Source organism: Dermacentor albipictus, chromosome 5, assembly GCF_038994185.2.
Source record: "Dermacentor albipictus isolate Rhodes 1998 colony chromosome 5, USDA_Dalb.pri_finalv2, whole genome shotgun sequence".
Lineage (NCBI taxonomy): Eukaryota > Metazoa > Arthropoda > Arachnida > Ixodida > Ixodidae > Dermacentor > Dermacentor albipictus.
The window spans coordinates 147,946,276-147,966,514 of NC_091825.1; the positions used below are offsets into that span (position 1 = coordinate 147,946,276).

The window sequence follows — 20,239 nt, forward strand, 5'->3', positions numbered from 1 at the left end:
GTTTATAAGTTATGTAATCAAAACATTTATATTGCTTCGCGTTTTACCGAAACTCAGATCTTTAAACATGGCGCTGCCCAGCTTTTACGTTTTCGCCGCTGCGGCCGTGTCATGTTGCGTTTGGCTTTCCTTGTAACTGCATTATGCGCGTCAATGTAACAAAGACACGCTTCCAAGGATTGTGTTCCGCTATAGTCAGGAAACACGAACGCGATACAATGTCCAGCACACCGAAGGTTATACCAGTCACCTCTCCTCTAAACCGCCGTACGTGTCATTCATACTGCGCTCGCAGCTGATGCAATCGTCTAACGTCATCCTCAGCGACCGACAGATCTGTGCTCGGCGTTTGCGCACATGATGTGTCTTTCCATTTCCTATGTGCCTATTAACGCTGGAAGAACTATGTCATTTTCGGATTTGTTTGCAGCTTAGTTTGTATGGCCCCATTCCGGTGGTACAGTGCCAGAGGGTGACTAGACCACACGTGCGCTATACTACCTGGCTAGTCACTGTTTGGTTTTTGTCTGTGGTTTTGTAGGACTTGATGCAGCCAAAGAAGCAGCATCTATATTGAAGGCGGGTGGAGTGATTGCAGTACCCACAGACACGATCTACGGCGTTGCGGCACTCGCGCAACATTCAGAATCTGTTGCGCGGCTATTCCAATTGAAAAGAAGAGATGCCGGAAAACCTGTCGCAATCTGCGTACACGACGTTGCTGACATATCGCAGTAAGTCGCTGTGCTGTTCCGGCGAAAGCAATCGTAATGTCACTGGTTCACTTTGTTTAGCGTGGAGTACACTTGATTATTGTATTGCGCGCGAGATTGCACATAGTGTGCCTTATGCACTGTTCAGCCAGGTCAAACAATGGATAGATTTGGTGCACTGGCAGGTTTCTGTCACAGGGGCTTTCGCTTAATCGTCTAGATATATACGAACCTACTACGTCATGCCTGTTCCAGGTGGGCTGAAGTTTCTATCCCTGAGAACCTACTGCGCCAGCTTTTCCCGGGACCAGTAACAGCAGTGTTCTGCCGGACGCCGCGCCTGAATCCAGCTCTGAATCCATTCACAAACCTCGTCGGCGTCCGAGTTCCAGACAGCAATTTCATCAGGCAGACGACAAAACTCTGTGGTGGACCACTGGCACTCACAAGTGCCAATGTGAGCTCAGAGATGAGCACTCTTACCATACAGGTGAAGAACCCTCAAGCCTTTTTGTCATTGTAGCTTGTCATTGTTTGAAGCATTCATACATATGCATCATCTTGTCCTGCCTGCAGGAATTCCAGAGCCTCTGGCCATTCCTGGATGCTGTGTTCGATAGAGGTGACTTGTCAGTGTCTGGTTTCCACAGGGAAGGGTCCACAGTTATTGACTTCTCATTGCCAGGCTGTTTCAGGATTCTGCGAGAGGGCTGGTAAGCTTAACACAATACGTTTTCAGATAGCGCTAAGCTCCTCCGCCGAAGTCGTTCTAAGAAATCTTTTGCATCTGTCTGCTTGAACATTGTAGGAAAGTTGTTGGGTAGCATAATATGCACCATCAGCCATGCTGTGTTGTACTGAAGGGTATGAGTCTGCCCTCTTTATTTGTACATTATTTGCAAGCACACATGCATACTTAGCAAGCCATCTGTTATAACATAGTACCATCTGGACTGGTTGGTTCATGACTTCAGCAGTGCAAAAGACAGGTTATGAAGAAAGCATAGATCAGTGCCGTTTTCTTTCTTTCTTTTTTTTTCTTCACCCTTTTTATGCCCTTCACTTACCTTTGTCTTCCTGCTCGCATGTCTTATCTGTGGTGTGCATTTTCTCGCATATGTTATCGAATTTGTGGTGTGCATTTCCTGGGGCAGCACATACTCGTGCATCTTGCTTGAATTTGACAAATTAAGTTTAATTACATTTTTAAAAGCTTACACCAAAGAGAACATAGTAATAGCGTAATGTTGACTGTGATGCAACATGACATATCTTGTGCCTCATAAAGTGTGAGCCTGGTAAAGTCTAAATTAGGAATAGAGAACAAACTTCAATAAATATTGTGTCAATTTGATCACTTGCATCGAGGGCCTGGAGGATATCGTGAGTGAATTCACTGAGTTGGGTTGTGGTGCTAAATCTGCGCTGAAAACCTTGTTGAGCATCTGATAAAACATTATTACTTTAGAAAATCGATATGATTGTAAATTGTGTGTTGAAGTATTTTAATAGAATGAGATGTGCTAGAGATGGGTCTGTAGTTTAGTAAGAACTGCCTATTCCCAGATTTGAATAGTGGAAGAATTTCAGACGTTTTCCAGGCAAAAGGGACAACAGACGTCGAGAGAGATTTCTGAAAAAGTAACAGTTAAATATTGTCTAGTCCATATGGAGTATCTAGAGAGAAATGCATTGTCTATTTTGTCGGGGCTACCTTTCTTTTTCGGATCCGGTTTTAAAATCAAACTCAGCACACCCTGGTTTGAAACAACAACGTCGTTAATAGAACTATGCATCTGCTCTATAAAATGAGGAGCAACAGAGTTATCAAGTATAAAAACATATTTAAGGTAACTATTAAATGCATTTGCAATCATATAAGTATCACTTGTAACTGAATTATGTATTTCAAAAATATCAGTGGTAGATTCTTTTGGCAGAACAGAGCTCCGAAATTTGCGTGGATTATTTGTTAGCAAACCTGGAAGTGATTGCTGTAGTAGTTCTGCGGAAAGCCGCAAGGTGGAGAGAAGTAATTAATGAAGGGAAAATAAACTTTACACCAGACCGACTCAGCTTGAGAAGGAGCATCAAGCACAGAAAATTTTAAGTCGGAGTGTAAATATAAAGCAACGCCGCTGCCTCTACCTTCTGTTCTACTATCAGTTCTTATAACATTAAAGCCTGGTAGCGATACCTCGGCATTGCAAATTTCATTATGAAACCACGTTTCCGTGACTCCAAATATATGGGGGAAGTAGGACAAAGCTAATGACAAGAAATCAGGAAACTTGGGGACTAAACTTCTGGCGTTAATATTTAAAATGCGGAGATTATCGGGGAAGTCACGTGGACGTTACCGACCAGTGTCATGGCCGTGCTGCCGTATCCACTAAGCTGTATATAATAATTCAAGCTTTGATAATAATAATAATAATAATAATAATAATAATCTGTAAATTCAGATATCGCATTTGTATGCTTCTGATGCTGTCACAAATGCACTTTGTAACACTGAGATATAGGTTTTTAGTGCATAGTTGCGGCCGTGTATTCTTTGTGCTTCAATCGTTTTAAACTTAGATTTTCCGCAGTACTTGTAAGAAAAGTTTGTTTCCCGCGATATGTGAAGCTTTGAAAGCAAATAAACGACTACACGGAGGTTCGTACTTGCATCGGCTGTGTAAATTGCAGTGAACATTTGATTACTAATTAAATTTATAAACATGGGGTCACGCGCGCACAAGCAAACATGAGGATATGTCACTAGATGACTGCGAACACCTCTGGGAACGAAAGCTCAATGGTGTTTCGCGCTCCAACGCGTCTCCGAAACTTGAGATTAGGCGACTGCCAACACTATAGGCGCGGGAAGACAGCGCACATGAAGCGACCAGCCATGTCTGATCGCCCAGCGCCTTTCATTTGCACTCGTCGCGGATTACCTCCAAGATGGGGCGAGCGTACAGCCATACGCAGCCACGGTTTGGCCAGAAGAGGAGACGCCCGCTCATTTCACCCCCCCCCCTTCAGCGCGCGCTCCCCTCCCACGTTGCGCATGCTTGATCACGTGACCGCGAACAGTGGGCGCGTAGCATGACGATGGGCATCAAGTCTTAAAAGCACTTCTTGTTGGGCTAGTTGTTAGATGTTCATTATAAAATATAAACGGACACACACAAGAGAAGAGAAGGGGACAGGGCGCCACTCAGTTGCGAGTGGCGCCCTTTCCCGTTCTCTTCTCTTGTGTGTGTCCGTTTATTTGGCGTCTTCATATTTTATAATGGGCATCAAGTCGCCATCCCTCTTTGCTTTCCCTCGCAGCCATAGCATGCGGAGCGCGACCTTTTCGCATTTGGACTTTATAAGGGAACCTATACATCGACGGCGAAAATTCGCCAAGTGTCCTGACGTCACAATAAAACAGTGAGGCCAAAAATCAAAATTCTGCTTCCTACACTTTGTCTAGCTAGAACGTTTCGCGTGTACTTGAATAGGAAAGTCGTAGTTGGCTCTGAACTAGAGAGTCCTCTTAATATGACTTGTTCAAAACATACTCAACATGACGCAGCAGGACCTTAGTTGCCTTTGTGCCATTAAACCCAAACTAACCAACCTAACCATCAACATGTAGAAGTGCCTTTCTACTTCAAGAAAATACTAGGCACTGCGCGTGTGTGCTTGCCGAGGGTGTTTACGAGGCTTGGTTTGCAACTCCGCCAACCAAGGAAAAGTTGCATTTTTATAGTTTTGATGCGTAACTGCCGGTACTAAAAGGAAGACGCCGAAAGATGTATGCCTCACTTAGAGGTTTTGCTGCACGAACCTCCGCGCCCGATCGGCTCTGGGAGGACTGAGCCGTCACGAAACTGCCAACAGGCGCCACTTCAAGCGGTGGAGAATAATGCCGTTGGGTTCATTGCACGTTTTCTTTATTGCAGGGTTCGCGAAATATTCAGTCTGGCGATATTCGGGACATGTTAAGAATGCGTGCTGCGTGCCTGTTCACTATTCAGCATATAGAAACCCGTTTCAGGCCTCCTAAAAACATCCAAATCAGTTGATTCAAGTAGCACTCGCGTCAGATATGCGCACGCCCGAAAGAATATTGTAAAGCTCGAAATGGATTCCAAAAATGCTTAGCTGAGTTTTTGGTACGTGCCGTGAGTTTAAATTTAACTATCATTTATTTTCTTTGCAGTGTTCCACACCTGTGCAGAAGGCTACTGCAGGAGTCTCACCTGAAAGAAGTGTAGCACCTGTTTGCATCAACTATTGAGTCATCTGGTGATGAATGCGCAAGTGTTCCTCATAACCTGTACATAAGACATCTCCAAATAAAAATAGTTTGTCATCAATTCAATAGCCATTTATATTGTTATCAGTAGCCGTTATCTTGTTTACTGTTCTTGGGGATATGAGAACCGGTGAAAAGGTATACAGACCCGTTCGCTGTTGTGTAAAGCACGCGAACCCTCTGCTGTGGCCAAAAGGCACTAATCGAGCATCACCACTCGCGAAAAACAACGTGCGTGGTCTTGAACTTAGCGTGGCCGTGCTTGCAGTTAGGTGCGCGCTATCTCAAGCCCAGAAGCCGCTGTCGGTGCTCGAGCCATATCCACAAAGTATAATCCCGAGACTAGTACCAGTTTTTGAGATGCAGTTCTGGGCTGGTTTTCTGGAGGACTATCTCAAAACTGGCGCTGTTATCAGAGAGCCTGTACGACATTTAAGATACTCTTGAGGCCTGGCCAACTTCCGTCATTTCAGTATGTGCACTCAGGTTAATAAATTTTGGTAACCAAGGAGTCTATTGGCGATTATCGCAAACATTTCCGCTGTCCGCTGCGACTGCTGGTTTAGGCTGGCAAAAATCATACGTAGATCACACGTATCGCGATGCCGTTCCTGCGCATTCCCGAAAATCTACCGCACGTGCGAAATTTCGGTGAAGCAGCATCACGACGTGTATGTGCTGAAATACTGCAATAATTCGAGGTAATCGTCGCAGACACAAGTCGTGCATATCTTAGTTTGTTCAACTGCGAGTATTACGATTCCCGAGGGGACGAAGTCAGCCCTGTGCAAGAGAGAACGTCGAGATGGTCTCGTCGTTTTTATCCTCGAGAGCCTTTGCCACTCTAGGTGGCTTTGCTTGCTACTTTAAATACGCATGGTATAGCTGGAGAGATAACAGGCCTGCGACGGGACTTAGCATCTGCACCGGGTGTGGGGTACACGGGCTTCATGAATAATATATAGCTGTTAAGAAGCTTGTCGATTCGCTGTACGTACAATTTGCCGCAGAAAAGTGCAGGCCGCCGCTCTCGGTATCCGGAGCGTGTCAATTCCTGTTCGTCGGCGCTGAGCTGTCCGGCACAAACCTACAGCGTAGTTTGGCTTCTGATTTGAACGGTCACTTATTCACAATGAACTGAGCGTCCTGGTCAGGCATCTGCGCGTTTAGATAGAAAGTGAAAAGATGGGCCTCAAGAGAATACCGAAAGCCTCACCTTCGCGCAGTTCTACACATTTCTACCCCCCCCCCCCCCCGCATGGTCCTGCATCAAATAACCTAGCTTCATGTACCGTTCAACACTATCTCTAGGGAGTTATCACTTTCATCCACTCTACACCTCCCACCCCCACCAGCCCTCAGAAAGAAAAACAGGGAGGCGGGTGTTTCGTGAACCATGCACTATGCGATATGTGCCTCCTAGTCATTTAGCACTCAAGTAATGCACGTATGAAAACACCCAGAATTTTCTCGACATCGCTATACGGGAAATTGCGTGATCTGCGTAGACGGCAGCAGTTAACCGATTCGAGCCCGTTTATCACGACGTCCACCGCATATATACACGAGACCGAGGAAGTTGCGACCAATGTCTGCAAGCTTACGTGCCAGTGGGCACCTAGCTATCGTCTACGGCAGACGTCGCCCTCGCTAAAGGCAGCCGAATCGGTTATCGATCCAGGCAGTGTACGATAGCGAACTAGAGGGGGTATACACCCCTCCTTGCGTCTAGAACAATGGGCAAGACGAGAGCAACAAGATTAGTCAACGCAACAAATGCATTTGCACGCCTCCCACAGAAAATAGAAGGGAGAACTCGAGTGCATCTGGCGCATCACGTACGGTGACGGAAACGAGACAGGATGTGTATATTAGGCCATGTTGATACTTGTACGTCTGCGCGCGAACTGTTGCCGCCGTGTCTAAACATTTCAACCAAGTGTTGCAGGTCAAAGTCGCTGCGCGTTCTTCGCGGTATCGGCGTCGCAGTAGTCTAAAAAATTAGGTGTGGACATTTCGAGCGTATAACTTTATGCATGTGATGGTGGCTGGAATGAATGGATAGGTTAATACGCTTCCGCTGGCATAGAAAAGGGGACAAAGACCACGCAAGCGAAAATGTAAAGGAGCAGGAACGTAGTAGTGTGCAAGCGGTTAAGGGACAGCAAGTTTGACAAATCACTTGGGCACCATCTTTATAGTCGGCAACCATTTATATGACCGTAGACTCTGCTTGTGCCGGCAAAATATAAGATCACGCACAGTGAAAAAGCAATACGTGACTGGATAAGCGAGCAGGCCAGTGGAGGCGGAGTGTAAAAAGGTTTATTAAAGAACACTTTGTAAAAAGGATGTTCATATAAATAGTGAATACCTAACCTATATTAAACTAAACTATGACGCAACGCCGCTTCTTTCCCTTTTCTTCGCCTTCGGCAGCGGGCTTGTCTGCTTCAGGCGCCTTTGGCGAGACATCGCCTTCCGCGGCGGCCTCTGAAGACGCGGGCTTGTCTGCTTCAGGCGCCTTTGGCGAGACGTCGCCTTGCGCGGCGACCTCCGAAGACGCGGGCTTCTCAGACTCCGATGGCTTGGTCTCGTCAGCCTTCTTCGGGTCGGTCTCGTCCTTCACGACAAGGTCCTTCAGCTGGTCGGCGACCTGGTCAACGGTGGTGTCCGCCTTCGCGTCCTCAGCCTTGGCTTCGGACTTGCTTGTGTCTGTGGGGTCCGTGGTGGAAGCCTTGGCTTCGGACTTGCTTGTGTCTGTGGGGTCCGTGGTGGAAGCCGTCACTTCAGCAGCAGGTGCGGTATTTGCAGCAGGAGCCGTATGCGCAGCAGGTGAGGGTTCGCTGCCGGTAGCGTCCGGCTTGGAAGGTTCTGGCGCGGCGGGTTGTGCCTGCTGACTTTCCGGCTTGTCGCTCTGGAAATGCAAACGCCACGCCCAAATTGCGGTAAAGCAGCAACTACGGTGGAATGAGAATGAACGGCACTCTCTGATCTACGGGAGGAATGCGTGTGCCGGTTTCCTGCGTCAACTAGCTGCAGTGTACGATGGACATACACTGGGTCGTTGTAATAAACGTAGCCGGATTTGATTTGACAAAGGGGAAAGCACCGAAAAAAAAGGGGGGGGGGGCGCGGCACCATGTGACAGATCGTGGTCCAGAAGGAACTGCCTCAACACTACATAGCACTGGACAACATGATAATCTGGTAACGAACCTGTTTGTCTTCCTCCTGTGATTCAGTCGTAGCAGAAGAGTCCGAGTCTTTCGTGGACTCAGAAACGGGTGCGTCCTGCACAGTCTCTGCAGGCTTAGCAGCTGGCTCCTCAGCTTTCGCTTCCGAGGACGCGTGCTGCTCCACAGCAGCTGGCTTGTCTTCGGATACCACGAGATGTTCGGTGACCGGAGCAGACCCCACGACTGCCTCGGGCTCGGTAGAAGCTTCCGTCGCCATTGCTGCCTGGAGTAAGAGCAATGGTCACGCAGAGTATGCGATAGGAGCGCCGCGGGAAATGGCAGACGTACACTACAAAACAGTATGATAACATTACTCAGCATACAATAAGCTGAGCGAGCGCTGAACGTGTAAACATGTTTTTCAGCGCGGGTTATTTGGAATCCTAGCGAGATAATGCTATAGCGGAGGCTGTTTGGCAGCAAGTCACACGCCTTGCCGATTTTCTCATTCCATCCTTAGAACGACGAAACTTCCCTAAACGTATTCGTGAAGAAGCGAAGAAACACGTTTCGCTCACCTTTCGTCTATGCGTATCCCACTTGTAGAAAACAGCGGCTGCAGGAAGCAGTACGGCCTGGGATGTCGCGGAAGTGTTCTTTCGTGGATGCAAGCCGCAGTTCACAAGCGCTCTGACAGCTCCGTGGAGAGGGCGGGGTTGTTTTATAGGCTCTGCTGCGGCCGGCTGAGCGCCACTGTTTCGCACATGCGTCCGTCCGCTTACTGCAGCACCGCCCCCGACCGGCCGCTATCGTGACGGCGGCGAGGGACGCCGGTGCCGCACTATCGGGCACGCCTATCGGCACGGAATGACACAGTCAACTTGACCCGAAACGACCATTGTAATTGGGCCAACCAACATGGCTCGCGACTGCATGCCTAAGAGACAAAATTAGATGCACCCGCAACAAGAATTTACGTGCGCGGTAATTTTTCGGGTGCGCTGAAAAAAAAAAATGCGCTGCGTTGAAACACTGACATATGTGAAGCTTAGCCTGATCTGCTTGGCTGTCTGAGATTCACACCTTTAAGCCGCCCACCGAAAAACTTTCTTGTGGAATGAAAGTGCGCTTCGGTCTCAAATGGGTCATCACGAGGAGAGATATAGCATTAAACTTAGTCGTGCATTCACTAAAACATTCCCCTCTTTCTTTCCAATTTCATCTATACCTGCTTTGGCGGTTGCCAATTAATGTATTTTCGGTGCTTCCATAATAAAGCCTATATATGACATTCGCATCCACTATATCCGTTCTGTACCGTATAATTCCTGGGCCTGTGCTCGCAAATGCGCGCGTATATTCATTCGATGTGGTTACACAGAGCAATGGAATGCGTTAATGCGGTTAAATTTGTTGCCAGATTGTTGCAAGACTTCTATTGTCTTGCAATGAATAAATAAATAAGTGTAGTTGTGACTGGAGCAATGACCTGGCTGTTTTCTGTTCCCTCACTTTTTGATGCATGCGCTCAAGCTTTCGCTTCAAGATATCCTTCCAAGCAGAAAGTGTGGCCGTTACACCTTTTTTAGGACCTTTGAAGTTAAGAAGCTCTACAATAATAGCCAATGGTTGTCAACACAACATGCGTTCGGCTGCTATAGTGCTTAATTTTATAGCGTGAGTTATAATGACGTATAACATAGTCAAACTTTGATGCAGGACAATGGTCCGGGCGTTATACTGTAATCAGCTTTGGGATCGAGCGTACGTTTGTGCATATGTATGGTAATTGTGCGAGAGCGGTGGGTGATTTGCGTGCAAGCGTAATTTCGTACGTCACTGCTTTCATATTGAGTATATTTAGGTAACGTGCTAGGCCAGCCGCTAGGGAAACCTCTTCACTGTTCGTCCAAAAATTATGGAGATTTACGTGCCAAAACCACTGTTCGTCCAAAAGCCTCTCTTTTTACAGCGAAACTGTTAAGGGCTACTTTCCCCACTATCGTGTCCGCGTGTAGAAAAAAATCCCGAAGATAGTGCAATGCCGGGCCGACCCGCGGCGGAGGTGACGTAGGCGTTAAGCGCTCCCCATACGTGGGCCGATCCCGAAAATAGTGCAATGCCGGGCCGCCCCGTGGCGGAGGTGCCAATTCGTCATTAAGTGACTCAGAAACACAGCTTCGCTGGTCATCCTTCTTCACAGAGTAAAAGCGCACTGAGTTTTTTATACTCTCTATAGGCTGTATGACAACGCGATATTTAAAAGGCAGAGAAGTTAGTCATATATATACAGACTTCGTCCGGTTTGCGATCCTACACGTAGGGAAGAGAGATGGGGGAGTGAAAGAAAGTGATAGAGAATAAGACAGTAGTTAGGACAATCGCGTGTAGTATACGTATACAGTCTGTCGCCTTCAGGTATTGTAGAAGAGCTCGTGTGGCTTTCTGAGCTGACGAGCTGTGAGGCTCTATGCTTCCTAAGGTTGACGACTGGGCGTGTTGGTATAGCATATTGGAGGTTGGAATGCGCAACAGTTTGACGATACACACAAAAGAGACACACACCACAGAGCGCTTGCGCTCTGTGGTGTGTGTCTCTTCTGTGTGTATCGTCAAACTGTTGCGCATTCCAACCTCCAATATGTATGCTTCCTGGACCTTCTCTTCCGTAAAAAGCGGATCGTCTGTAACCTGCTGTAGAGTATGGCGTTGTTCGTCGAAGCCGCAAGAATCTCATTCCCTGCAGAGTACTATGGAGGCGAAAATACGCTGGCTAATCACTGTGCTTTTTCAATAAAGAGCTTTCTCTTTCCCTCTCCCTCTTGTGCAGCGCGGTTGAGGTGTCCTCATCTGAGAGACAATTACTGCGCTGCACTTTACCCCAATTTTTCCTTCCACCAACAAGAATTTGTATCTCTCTCTCAATAAAGAGCTTTCTCTTTCCCTCTCTTCACATCTACGCTAAGCGCACACAAGTGAGTCAATCATTCCAAGGTAATATCTCTATGAACTGCTGAAGGCTACTCCAACACGCAGCCGACACAACCGTGTTGCGCCATGTAGACCGTGAGAGATTTGTCGGTCAAACGTAAGGACGAATCGAGTCTGTGTAAGTGACAATTCGAATTCTGTGGCGTATTCCAATGACTCAACGCAAAGTGATCCGCAGGATGGTCAAGCTCTCTTGCAGTGTCCACTCTCGATAACGGTATAAGGTGTGTCGGCGCTCCTTCGTGGACACATCGGGCAGCGTCATCGGCAAGCTTGTCACCAACGATGCCACTGAAAAAAATTAAATTATGGGTTTTACGTGCCAAGACCACTTTCTGATTATGAGGCACGCCATAGTGGAGGACTTCGGAAATTTCGACCACCTGGGGTTCTTTAACGTGCACCTAAATCTAAGTACACGGGTGTTTTCGCATTTCACCCCCATCGAAATGCGGCCGCCGTGGCCGGGATTCGATCCCGCGACCTCGTGCTCAGCAGCCCAACACCATGGCCACTGAGGAACCACGGCGGGTGATGCCACTGAAAGATTGCGTCCTGTCCTCTGTCAGTAGTGCAATGACTTTTGTGATTATAACTTAAAATCGTGCGAAGTTCGCAGCGCGTAAATTACAACCGCGTACGTTGGCCGAATTCACGCTTACTAATTCTTTATTAGTCACGAGCAATGCTGCGGTCGGTAGCGCAGCTAATTAGCCTCTTTTCATTGCACTTAAATTTTAGACTCCACGAGGGTATCGTAGTATTAAAGTATCTATGTATGTGTGTATATATATATATATATATATATATATATATATATATATATATATATATATATATATATATATATATATATATATATATATATATATATATATATATTACATGCGACATAATTGTCACATCTGGACATCATAACAAGACAAGGACGTTGCTGTTACCCACTCGCCGCTATATCCTCACAGCTATATCGCCGTTACTAACTGCGAACAAACGCAGAATGCCGGCTTTTTTATTTCTGTTTTTATGATTCCATGGAAGAGTACCATGCATAAACAACGCCACTGATTTGATGCCGATTACTACGTAAACATTTTGCGCGTGTCCCTACGGACGTTGTGTCCGTTGCTATATATATGAGTAAAAACTCTTCACATGACTCGCATACTGACTGTTTGCAATTCGAAAACATTGGACATGCAGTTAACAAGTCATTCTTTAGTGCGATGCGATTAAAATAACAAGAACGTTAAGCCTCACTTCCACGTTACACGAAGGCAAAATAAAACAATGACACAGAGTGCTGATTGACGTATCATAAGTAGGCTAATTAAAGGTAACAACCACAACGACAATTCTGTCGCAGGAACCCGGCCCTTCAACAGCATGCGCGGCCCAGGGCCGGCTTAATTGCACGAACATTTAACAACGAAAATAATACCGAATTTATAAACGCGTTCAAGTGCGGGCTAGGAGCTGTCTACGGAACGTCTGAGAACGCGTTCTTAAATTCGTTATTATTTTCGTTATTAAATGTTAGCGCAAGCCGCCCCAGGACTTGTGGTTTGGCCACGCAGCCGACCGCGGTCCATATTTTTGGGGATTACCAGCGCTGCGCTCAGCACCGCGACTGCCACATGGGGACGTCGTGAGTGTCGTATTACGATGCATGGATTCGGCCAATGGCTGGATCAGCGGATTCCGACAGGGCCATTCTGGGGTGCGATCCCATCATGGTTCGGAAAGCGAACCATTCGCTTGCCCTCGCGTGGATGGTCACCGACGCATTTCTTTTTTCTAGCCGGTCACAAAAGAGAATTTGATAGTCGTTGTTACTTTGATTTCTTTATTTCTCTTCGAGTGTTTTTTTCTTTACATTACCATGTGTTTAAACACCCTCCAGCGTTCTATGCGCTAAATAGTTGTTTTTGTTATACGTCTGTTTTCTTGCGTGCCTTCTTGTTACTCGTTTGAAGAGTCTTGGAGCGTGCAAAATTTTCACCACCATCTTCATCCTCATAATCAACGTCTTCTCTGTTCTTTCTGTCTACACCCTTTCCTCTTTCCCCAACGCCGAGTAGCAGGTAAGAACATTAAATCAGGCCAACCTCTCAGCTTTTCTATCATAATAAATACTTCTCACTTCTTGTTAATCGCACATTTTGTAACCTGTGAATATTATTTGGGTGTATTGTCTGAATATGCGTTGCCTCCCCTCCCCTATGTAATTCCCGTAAATAGTCATTAAGGCAATTAAAGAGGGACAAAAACAGCGCGTTCGCTGTCGAAACTAAGATTGTGACGAATCACGCGAGTACAAGCGAACGGTTCAATTTCCAAACCGTTTTAAGATCGCGCACTGACTCACTCTTGGCTTTGGGCAAGGGCACCGAGCTCCTTAACGGCTCTGAGCACGGGCCACCTCTCCAACTCCACTATAACAATATGCATTTGATGATGATGATGATGACGACGACGACGATGATGATGATCATCATCATCATCGTCAAAACACGACACATACCCAATAGAGGATGCATGGACCAAAAATTCTTTGGTTGTGCGCGCAGCTAATAATTTGAACCAACCTAAAACAAAACAGTTTTCATCACCATATAATTACCATTGGAACGATATATAAGCCGAAAAGCTAACCATCTCTGAAGAACGTACCTGAAACAAGAAAATAATAACAAATCTAGACAAAACATGGCCTTCGCTATTAAAATCGGGTTTGAGCGTACTCATGCAACTTGAAAAATCGTTGCGCGACGAGGACAAAGAAAACAACTCGCAAAGAAACAGCACAAGTGCTTGCACGTATGCTGTTTCTTTACTCTGTGGGTTGCACTCGTAAAAGTCCTTGCCGCGCAAAATAATCAAGCTGTTCGGCAACTAGCTCGATCGTCAAGTCTATCGATATACCGACGCATGCTGACATCATAGTTCGTCGTCTTTTTTTTTTTCTATATGGTGGTTCCAGTTCATGAACATTTCAACCTTTACGCTAGAAAAATCTCTAGGTCTCGCGGCACACAATGACCACATGCGACGTCATTACAGGGAAGCTAGCCGACAGCGTGTATGCCAACACAATCGCTGATCGCTATCAAGGCCACCGTCGAGGCGATAACTGTATTGCTGCAATGTCTTGGGTGCCCGCACTCTGACCCGAGTTTGGCAAGCGCTCGATTTATCACGCTGTTTCAGCATGTGACGCAACTGTTTACGTGTCTGTGCTTCATCACAGTTATCGCACGTGTTGTTTCACTGCATGCCTTGTCAAGAATCACGCGCATATTTTACTGATTACTGCGCACGTCAGTGAGTCAGTTATGGGTCGGACCGCGCACACATACTGTCTCGAGCTTTTCGGTGCGTTCCCAATACGAGCTCTTAATGTCATCGGGTATCGCCTTTCAGTTGTGGTGGCAACATATGTGTAATGCTGAATGGAAACGTGCTGGCGGTATTGCAACAGAGAGGTGGAAAGCTGCGGATTCGTGTTGACCTCGCAGCACAGCCTCTTCACTGGGCGTTTAAAGATCAGTGCACGGCAGTTATTGCGTTGCGCCTTGATGAGAACGCGGTCACTGGGGTGCGGGAACCCAACCCGCGACTTTTTTTTACACAGCACCACAACGCCACGACAGTTCTGTCGCCGCAAAGAGTCAGGCCGATGTCAACCGATCAGGAGATCCCCGTTGAGCAAAAGTACGACCCCGGGCTGCATGGTCGGTGCATAGCTCTCAATTTCTGTGGCGCGAAAGGTTACCAGAATAAGGAAGAGACACTGGCAGAGAGAGCGTCAACTGGTGACAAAATTTATTTCCCGAGAGGTGACGTTTCTTTCCTGTTCGTTATTGCTTTCTTCCACTCACCCTCTGTGTCACAAACATTGAGGGCTCTCCGTTCCCTGGAGTTCGCCCGAATGGAAACAGGCGTGCCAGGCGATTGTGCCCATGCCGGTGGAATAGCTTTTCCAACCAATCCTCCTCCGAACGTATATACGAGGCCCATTACATACGTCCATCGCCCGTCTGTTTTGAAAATAGTTTATCTGTTCATCCATTCCAGTCAGAGAGCAGCGTTCCAATCGCGTATACCCGCCTCGCGGCTGCCCGCACGGGCCATGAAAAGCACACGCGCGTCGTTATCAGTCAGACACGTTATATCGGACGCTCTCCAGCTCGGCGTGCCGCCCTCCTGCCCGGTACGCGCTCGCTTGAGCGGCAAGGGCATGTGCTAACATCGTAGCGGGCACGTGTTTGCTGTACTCATTCGTGCACGAGACCGGTGTTTATCACAACATTCGGTCGGGATTAGCACTCCTCAAAAACGCAAAACCGCGGCTACTTTGTCAACATTCACTTTTTTCTGTGGGCGAGCGTAAGTTCAGTCAAAATGTCTCAAATACGAACCGCACACTTCTGTTTCCAATCGAAGTATGACCGATTTAGGAGGTTGATTACTCCATTTCTTCGAACATTCAGATTACGGCCGCATATATCCAGGATTACTGCGATGACTGTCTTCTTTATTTCCGAATTTCTTCACGCGCAGGGATTCAAGATTACTGCGATAATCTCGTCCTGCATGTTACGGAAAAGGATCTGTACACATGGTCCATCGGTGGAATCAGATGATCGCTGTAAAACAACCACCACCCGCCCGAATTTTGAACTTTCACTGGATTCCTAATTGTCGCTGTAGGGTGTGTTTTTTGTGCGTGTGTATAACGTGTTCGCCCTACGTTCTTGACATTTTCGTGCAATAAAGAAAGAAATGCCGCGATGGCTCAGTGGCCACGGCGTTCTCCTACTGAGCACGAGGTCGCAGGTTCGAATTCCCGGCCACGGCGGCCGCATTGCGATGGGGACGGAAGGCAAAAGCGCTCGTGTACCCTGCGTTGAATGCGCGCTAAAGAACCCCAAGTTGTTAAAGTTGACCCGTAGCCTTTTTCAATACGGCGGCTCTCGTAGATTGTGGGTTGCTTAAGGACTTTAAACCCATCAAACAAACAACCGGTTAACTGAGACTGCTCATTATTTGCAAGCTGCCCTGTTCGCGGATTTCCAAATATATTTCTTGCGCGTATAAGCTAGTATAAGTTTCACTTTTGCCACCTTTCCCCTTGCACGTTTATTTTTATAGCGGTACAATATAAGACAGATAATCGGCTTTCGGTTCAATATTCGAATTTCCTTTTCTTAGTAAACACCGGCATTCGATCCGCAATCTGCATTATTAGAACATTCTTGGTTCCTTCGATTATTTCGATGGGAAGAAAGAAAATAGAAAAAAAAAAGAGGGATAAAACACTGCTTCCGCCTAGAATACGCGGCCCGGATTCGCGACGTGTGAGAGCTGTCGTGCATGCCCCCACACTGTCGTCGTTATCGTCGCCGTCCTCTTGTCGTTGCCATCGTGCCACCTATCGCTGCTTTGCGCAGTCCTTCGAGTGGTCCCGTAGATTCTTTTTCCTAATATTTTCGAAGAGCTGCGTTTGGCAATCTAATCAAACGCGAGCAAAGATGGGACACGCGCGACGCGTTAGCAAAGACGATATCAAAAGCGCCAAGCCGAAACGAGATTCGGTCGAAGCGGCCGTGTTCTGGTCCAGCCGCTCCCTTCTTTTCTGTCTCCTGCTGACGTTGCAAGTACGTTGCAGAAATACTGTACATAGTACTGTGAAAGTCTGGTCAGTTTTTGTTCGTCCGAATGACATTTCAGAGGGACAGCAAGCAGGCGCCGTTGAACGTCCAACGCGCACGCGTCAACTGTTCTATTGCAGCGTGCTCGCCGCATTCGGGGCACGAGAAACTGCGGCGCATAACTTATCACGTGGCGATCGGCAGTTGTCGGTAGCATTTCCTCTCCGCTGCAAGATTATTCTTCTGTGCAATGACAGCCGTGTCTTCAGCTCAGCCGAAGGCAGCAAACGATCGTGCGACGCACGCAAGCGGGGTCGCTAGCGCATCCCGTGCTCTTGCAAAATATGTTCCCAACAGAGCATGACACTTCATGCCCGTTTCGCAGACGATCAGAGGGCACTCTAGCACACATCCTTGCAGAGTGCGCTAAGCTCAAGAACCCCCCACCATCCCTGGATCGAAGAGTTTCATCAAAAATAAAAGTAAATGGCTATGGGTGCACGGTCAACCATAGGAAAGAATTTGTCAAGTGCAGGTCGTGCGTCGTATACTGTTTGCCCATATCTTGTGGAAAAGTATACATCGGCCAAACGGTCGGTCGGTGTGTAAACACAAGACTTTTGGAGCACAAGTAAAACTCTTGCTTGGGCTAGTTGGTTCATGCATGAGTGAGTAAAGAGCAAGGCGCAATATACCAGGACAGAAGAAGAGCACAAACGACGGGAGGCGCCGGTCCCGTCGTTTGTGTTCTTCTTCTGTTTTGGAGCACGAAAGGTCACTGGGGGGAAAACGTTAATTCCCAGGTTAAAAGACATTGCTCATAACATGGGTGCTGGCCGCTTTACAATGACGCTACAGTATCACACCACAAGGATAAGCTGACCAGCGAAATAGTGTAAGTTTTTCACATTTACAAGAGAGGAGAGGGTTGTATCAGTCAACCATCTGTTCTTCTGGGCCATCGTGAGGTTGCCTTTTTGGAAGAACACTAGGAAAAAGAAAAAACAATGTAATAGAAAATGCTTGTTAGGGGTGCAACAAATAGGATAGGAGTGCACACCATGATAGAACGGTTGCATATCTTTGACGCCCGAGTATGCGCGGGCAAATGAATTTGAAAATGTTTTTAATCTTGCCTTGCTCATCTTTTACGTCTGAGGGTGCGCAGATGTATAGATATGAAGTATGTGTTTTGAAGTGAAGTAGTTGCGAGTGCAGCGAGTGTCGTGTATTCTTGTGTGCCTTCGCGTTGTTTTTCTCAGTGCGCTGCTTCACCAACAACGCATGATGATTAATCGCCAACTCGCCCAACATTCCACATTGTGTGCCCGAACTGAGCAGAACCTGAGCTCTTCAGTCCGAACTATCTAAACAGTCTACGCAGAATCTGCTTGTGCTGCCGGTTCAGCACGTATAGAGTGACTTCTGCACAATAAAACTACAGTCCAGCTCGGTACGAACAATGCTTGCAATATACTCGAAACGTTTGTAGTGCTGATTAATGATGATGAATGTTATGACAGTTACACTACTGATATAATCTTCATAGACGATAAATTATAAGAACGTTTTCCATCAGGAAGGGTATGGAAGATATGCACAGATTGTTGCAGACAAGCACGCCTAACATCTAGAAAAATAGCAAAAAAGTGACAGCAAACGAAATAAGGAAGCAGTAATGATCAGCCAAATGTAAAGGTGCACTTTTCTTCTTATCGCCTTTCGTAACGATAGCAACACATCTGAGCAGATCGCTACTCCACTCCACCAAAAATAATTACATAAACGAATAAACATTTCCTACCAATATGAATACTTACTAACGCATTCAGTGATTGTAGAAGTGTCAGAAATTATAAAAAAATAATTTATTAACTTTTAGTCCTAGCCCTGCGCAATATTTTCCCTTTCCTGTTTTGTCCTGTAAAGTCTCAATTTACTTTTAATATCCTCGTTCATCCCCATTTTTGAGTTCCCTCTGGGCCCTATCGGGTACTTTAAATAAATAAATAAATAAATAAATAAATAAATAGTTTACCATGTCATTGGTCCTCTGGCTATGACTGCATTAGCAGTAAGTTCCTTAGAAGCACTAGCGTCTTTAGTTTCGTGATATATACTAACAAACATCTTTCAACCATCCTTGAAAACATGTGTGCTTCCAAAGGAATGGAAAATTGGGAAGCTGGTTCCAATCTATAATCTACTTGTTGCAAATTATTAGAACTTGCAATATTAACAAATATTACTAGCTTTCTTGAGTCAACACATATTTCATTAAGGCACAACATTTATTTTTAAAACCATATTACTGCTACACTCATCTTGTTTCTTTTGTTCATCAGTTGCGTCTCATCCTAGCTCGATCATCCTGCGCTGATTGTGTTTCCTTGGATTTTAGTAAAGCATTTGATAAGGTACATATGCCATAAGCTACTTCTCTTTTACCTAAATCTGATAATATCGACTCTAACCTTCTGAAATGGATTAAACGTTTCCTCACTAACTATTTCCAATTTGTTGCCACTAGCGGTCATAACTCATTGAAGTTCAATCACGTGTACCATAAGGCTGAGTGCTGGGGCCCCTGTTATTTCTTACGTATATTAGAAATCTTACTGCTACAATATCCACTAACATACATCTGTTCGCAGACGATTGTGTTGTCTTCTGGGAATTGTCAACGCTGGCAATACTAAAGCACTTCAACCTGATTTGAATAATATAATTGACTAGTGCGGAAAGTTCCTAGTGGAATTAAATATTAACAAATGTAAAGTAATGCGCGTGTTCAGAACTAACTGTAATCCAAGCAGTTACCAACTTGACATTGTCCCCTTAGATTTCGTCACATCGTGGTGTGCTCATCACAACCAATCTAACTTGGACCATTCATGTAGAGTACATCATTAACAATGGTAATCGCACCCACGGGTATACTTACGGCGTAACTTTTCCAAAGCACCGTCCCCTTTAAAGCTTTTGCTCTACAAGACGCTCCAAACTTGAACATGCAACTGCGATATGAAGGAGGAGGAGGAGGAGGAGAGACAGGGAGGTTAGCCAGTTCCCAGACTGGCTGGCTACCCTATCTACGATATGGGATCCTAGTCACTTTAACCATACATACTTCACGACGACCTCATACTGCGACCGCGGTACATTTCAAACCGCGTCGATCACCGTAGTAAAGTAGGCATTGATTCATGTTAAAGTATTTATTTCAGTGTTTCATTTCCTCCTTATCTCAGGAATGGAACCACCTCCTCTCAAGTCTCGTAGCCATCAATGTTAACAAACCTTTTTGTGAAGGTTTCTTTATCATCGTTATCACATTTTATCCCATATGCATAATCAGGAGAGCCTTTGTCACCAGAAATGAGTGTACTTGTTTGTTCTATTTTT

The 20,239-nt window shown here is 46.2% G+C and overlaps 2 protein-coding genes across 2 annotated transcripts; one reads left to right on the forward strand and one right to left on the reverse strand.

Moving 5' to 3' along the window:
* Window positions 1-49: 49 nt before the first annotated feature.
* Window positions 50-5,076, forward strand: Tcs1 (Threonyl-carbamoyl synthesis 1). The gene is made up of 5 exons (XM_065437510.2): window positions 50-267; window positions 542-734; window positions 969-1,203; window positions 1,290-1,426; window positions 4,915-5,076. Exons 1-5 carry the CDS (start codon window positions 144-146, stop codon window positions 4,967-4,969), a joined length of 744 nt encoding a protein of 247 aa, XP_065293582.1. The 5' UTR covers window positions 50-143; the 3' UTR covers window positions 4,970-5,076.
* A 2,241-nt stretch (window positions 5,077-7,317) lies between these two features.
* On the reverse strand, window positions 7,318-8,994 carry LOC135906223 (brain acid soluble protein 1-like). The gene is made up of 3 exons (XM_065437508.1): window positions 8,768-8,994; window positions 8,230-8,472; window positions 7,318-7,927 (listed from the first exon to the last, which is right to left on the reverse strand). Exons 2-3 carry the CDS (start codon window positions 8,464-8,466, stop codon window positions 7,400-7,402), a joined length of 765 nt encoding a protein of 254 aa, XP_065293580.1. The 5' UTR covers window positions 8,467-8,472; window positions 8,768-8,994; the 3' UTR covers window positions 7,318-7,399.
* Window positions 8,995-20,239: the final 11,245 nt, after the last annotated feature.